The 4,974-nt window shown below is 43.5% G+C and overlaps 1 protein-coding gene across 1 annotated transcript in view; it reads right to left on the reverse strand.

Moving 5' to 3' along the window:
* Positions 1-378: 378 nt before the first annotated feature.
* The window catches only part of CD48 (CD48 molecule), a 24,136-nt gene continuing 19,540 nt past the window's right edge, over positions 379-4,974 (reverse strand). Inside the window, exons 3-4 of the mRNA XM_045298504.1 lie at positions 3,492-3,749; positions 379-790 (exon numbers count right to left, since the gene is read on the reverse strand). Of these exons, the coding sequence (XP_045154439.1) occupies positions 711-790; positions 3,492-3,749 (338 nt within the window). The 3' untranslated portion in view covers positions 379-710. The remainder of the gene's footprint in view (positions 791-3,491; positions 3,750-4,974) is intronic.

Raw genomic sequence — 4,974 nt, forward strand, 5'->3', positions numbered from 1 at the left:
AATTTGGAGAGGGATATTAATAATGGTTGTATAACGCGATGAGTATAATCAATGGCACTGAATTATACATGTAGGAGTTGTTGAATTGGAGAATGCTTGGTTGTATCTATTTTTGCTAAAATTAAAAAAAATTCATGAATAACAAGGTATACAGGCAAAAAGAAAATGTTCTAAAACGTATTGTGGTAAAAATGGTGTACTGTACAACTCTTCAATATGGTTGAACTATTGAATTTTATGATATGTGGATGAAGTGCTAATGAAACTCTTAAAAAATATTAACTGAGCAACAAGATTCCATATATTAAATAGAAGGTTTTACAAATCATTTTATTGGGGGCTCATACAACTCTGATCACAATCCATACATACATTCATTGTTGAGCACATTTGTACATTTGTTGCTATCATCATTCTCAAAACATTGGCTTTCTACTTGAGCCCTTAGTAGCAGCTTCTCATTTAATTAAAAGTTTCATATTTTCATTTAAAATAGAAATTTCACCATATAACTATAAACGATGACACTCATGGTAACCTAAATTTCTCCTTATGTGGCATGACATCAAATGGCACATAGCAACAACATTGAAGAGTGGGAAAACTACATCGTCAGGGTTCCCACTCTGTTTAAGAGATCTTCTGTAGGTGCTGATGAAGGTCATGATTTGGGGCTTTGAAGTTTCATTCTTGGATGTGAAGAGCTCTTCTCAGGCAAGGAGGAAGCTAAGAACAACAGGTACCATGGCCAATAGCCAAGTTGCACTCCCATGTACTCCAAAGGAACGGGCTGAAAAAACAAGAAAATACCAGACTCCTAGGTGACTTGATTACTGCGAGTGTGGAGGCAGGGCTCTGGGTAGAGGAGTGGGGCTTAAAAAACATGACCTGGGAGGTTGTAGAGCAAAGGGATGAGTCTCTTCCCTGGATCTAGTTTCAGTGTGCCTGGAATACCTATTTACTGAGAGAGGAACACCATAGATATAAAATATAAAGTGCAGGAATCCCTTACATAGCATTGATTCAGCTGGAGGAATCCATGTTTGGAGGAATTACTTTGGTATCTCTGTGGGTCTGGGGAAGACTGACTGCTGCTTTAGGCAGCCATGAGGCCGGGAAGAGCTTAGGTGTAGGCAAATAATGCTATGCACAGCTGATTTAAGGGACGGAAGGACTGCTTGTCATTTCCATTTCTCCACCCCTCAAACCACATGCCCAAACTAGGTGGAAAGGGGAAAGCGAAAGACTAGAAAGAAGGATAGAAGGGATGGAAGGATGGAAAAAGAAGGGAAGGGAAGGGGCAAAGGGAATGAGGGAGGAAGGCAGGGAGACAGGAAGGAAGATGGAAGAGGAGAGCAGAAAGAAGAACTCAAGGGATGAAGAGAGAAAAGACGAAAAAGGAACAAAAGAAGGGAAACAGGGATGGATGACAAAATACATGCAAGCAGATTAGGAGTATTTCTAGGATGGTTTGGGGTTGCTAAAAAGTGACAAGATAGGGGTAGCCCTTTCAAACAAGTGAATATATAATGATTTTTCATCAAACCATTTCATATTATTATTTTCAACATCTGTCTGTGAAGGAGCAGCCTCAACCAATTTCATAAGCAACCCAAATTGTGCCTTTTCCCACTGATGGCTCTCAGAATAAGGTAATGCTATGAAGGTGGTATGAAAACCCTTCCATCAAGTTGTGGTCTCATAGTCAGACACCCAAACTAAGTCACATTGGATCTGGGGTTACAAAGCAAGAGAGGCTAAAAGGCCCATGAATAGTTAGTTGGGCAGGATAAAGAAGAGTACAAAGTTGCAAAGTCCAGGTGTGGAAACGGAGACAGAGAAATACACATCAGTTGGAAGGATAGACTGGGTCCCATAGGATCATGAGAAAACAATGTAATCCCTAAAGATTAAACATGCCAGGGACTGGCATACAAATTCTGGCACCACGGGTATGAGTTATTTTAAACGACTGCGCAACAAAGCCTCGATGATGTAACTTTGGAAGTATGGGTGGGGAATACAAGACTTGGAATGCTGGCAAGATGACCCTATTTTATTAGGCTGTTCCTAAAGCCCCTAGTGCAGTGGTTCTCAACCTTTCTAATCCCATGACCCTTCAATAGAGTTCTACATGTTGTGGTGACCCCCAACCATAAAGTGATTTTCGTTGCTACTTCAGAACTGTCATTTTGCTACTGCTATGAATCAGGCGACCCCTGTGAAAGGGTCATTCGACCCCCAAAGGGGTCGCGGCTCACAGGTTGAGAACCGCTGTCCTAGCGTCTCCAGACTTCAAGGGGTTGAGTCTAATTTAGTTACCATTCACCAGGGACTTGTTAAGTGATAGGCGCTGGGCGGGGTAGGTTACATGGATTGTGTCATTCAACCCTCTTTATATGAGAGAGAAACTATTATTTTGTCTTTTACTTAAGAAGAGCATGGCGTAGAGAAGTTAAGTAATTTGTCTGTATACTAAGTGACAGCTCAGGCCTAGCTCCAGGTATAACTCACTCTGAAGCCTATGGTCTTATCTACCTCATTCTAACACAGAACCTCTCCATAGGTTCTCAAATTTATTAGACCTCCTGCTGCCCCCTTTGTTGAAAAAGATTCCTCAATGCATCACCTCCCTCCCCCTCCCCTCCCAGCATTTAAAAATGCCCATAATCCAGGAAAAAGCAAATTGCCTGCTTCTGCAGCCCTGCTGGGTCATTCCTGTGCCCTCCAAGGGTGGCATTGTCCACTGTCTACACCAGGGGTCCTCAAGCTATGACCCGGGGGCCACATGCGGCCCTCCGAGGACATTTATCCGGCTCGCCCGGTGTTTTTCCCCCTTTTGCTTTTTTACTTCAAATTAAGATATGTGCAGTGTGCATAGGAATTTGTTCATAGTTTGTTTGTTTGTTTTTAAACTGTAGTCTGGCCCTCCAACGGTCTGAGGGACAGTGAACTGGCCCCTGTTTAAAAAGTTTGAGGACCCCTGGTCTACACCATGCACAGGAGGGGCAGTCTTTCACTCCTGGCCATTATTCCTGCTCGAGCCCATCCACTGGGTCCTTCCTTCCTTCTCTGATTGAGACTGTCCACCAGGAGTGATGCTATCCTGCTCAAAATGTCTCAATTTTCCTCCGGAACTTTGGACTGATAGCCCGCTTGTTGTTTTTCTCCCTGCTCATGTTGATGATCCAGACCGTTCTATAATGACCCTGGCCTCAGATTGTAGGGCCTTGCCTTTCTAGATCTGTGGGGACCATCAGATATCTGATGCCTTTGCAGATGGAGACACAGAGCCACAGGTGAGCTTGCTGGGAGGTGACGGCAGAACTGGAGCAGGACTCCAATCTCTCCTGCACACAGGTGCCTTTGGGTTTCTCCACCTGGGTGTACTCCAAGGCTTAGTAAGAGCCCACAGCCTTCTTCATGGAGGAGAAGACAGGCTACCTGCGCTCACCGCATTGGCCCAAATGCCTCAGGGAGAGAACTCTTACCCAGAATACAAGGTGAAGTGAAATAGGCCGTGTCGTTCTTGCTGCTCACAGGGTTGCTGACTTGGCAGGTGTAAGACCTGGAGTATGTTTCTGGCGTGTGGGTGATTTCAAGTGCTTTGTCCTGTGGAAGGGGTCCCGAGTCCCCATGCCAGGTGTAGTTCACAGGCTGGTCCTGGGTCTCACAGAATAGCTTCACCTGGCAGGTGCTGTTCTCGCTCTTTTCCACCTCCACTGTTATGGTGGGCTTGGACACACGGTCTGAAGATGGGAAGAATGTCATAAGATAATCAATGAATTTTTTGCATTGATAGGGATTTTATTTCTCAAGGGTCAAGCCAGAAAAATTCAAGGGAGATGGGGAGGCCTCCTGCGTGCCCATAGTGGGAAGCAAGAAGTCATGAAGAAGAGGTAACGCATGAACAACTTTAGCCTCGGGAAAGTTCATCCAGCAAGAGCTAGTCCTTGGCTAGGAAGCTAAGCTGATGCAGGAGAAGGAGTCAGCGCCCATTATATAAACTCAACACAAACAATGTAGTCATGCCCCTCTGTGAGCCAGAGAGAGTGGCAGAAGGCTGATTTAGAGATCTTCTGGGATCACACCTGGTATTCCAACTGTCTGAACTGCTCAAACCCCTTCTTTAGCAACAACTCTTAGTTAACACATTAGCCTTTCTGTTATTCAGGATTTCTTTGGCTCAGTCTCTTAGGTTCAGATTCAGAGCGAATCCTAGGGTCGAAGGTACTGACCCTTAAATAAAACAAAAGCCTTAAATAACTACTGGCCAGGATGCTAGGCTCCTGGACTCTAGCAGAGCTATAGGAAAGCATCTCAGATGGGCCCCAACACAAGCTAGTCATGGTGAGCAGCATTGTACCTGTGTGTTAATGTTGGTATCCTAGGGTCTAACACAGGGCATGCCACAAACTGGTGTTGTCTAAGTGTCTGATGAAATGATAGATGAATGAAGCCCTGAGGTGATAGAATTGGATCTTAGATTTGTCTGTAGTAGAGTAACATTGGAGTTGAGCCCCATGAAGTTCCTTTTCCTCATTTGTGAACGCATCCTGTTTCACAATGTTAGGGAGATAAAATTACATCCTACATGAAGGAGAACTTTTGTTCAAAGTTTAAATGTTTCCTTCATGTTTGAGGTCATATTCTTGTCACAATAAGCTGTTGCTGGATGATGAACCAGGCCTGTGCAGACGTCTGAACAGCTAGGTGCAGTTAACATCTAGTGTGGTCACATGTTTTGTCTTAGTATGTAGTTTATAGTGTACCTTTCTGTGCATGTGTGTTGGACAGGGTTCTCTAGAGAGATAAAACCAGATTGCTGATAATTTTATATATATTTATAAAGATATATATATATATATAAAACACAAGAAATGAACTGTTAAATTATAAACAGATAGATATGTAATACAAGAAATGAACAGTTAAATTATAAAGCAGTACAAATGGCTCAGTGCAACTCACTCC

The sequence above is a fragment of the Echinops telfairi genome, unplaced genomic scaffold, assembly GCF_000313985.2.
Source record: "Echinops telfairi isolate 266 unplaced genomic scaffold, ASM31398v2 ScPeMD7_7425;HRSCAF=8463, whole genome shotgun sequence".
NCBI classification, from domain to species: Eukaryota; Metazoa; Chordata; class Mammalia; order Afrosoricida; family Tenrecidae; genus Echinops; species Echinops telfairi.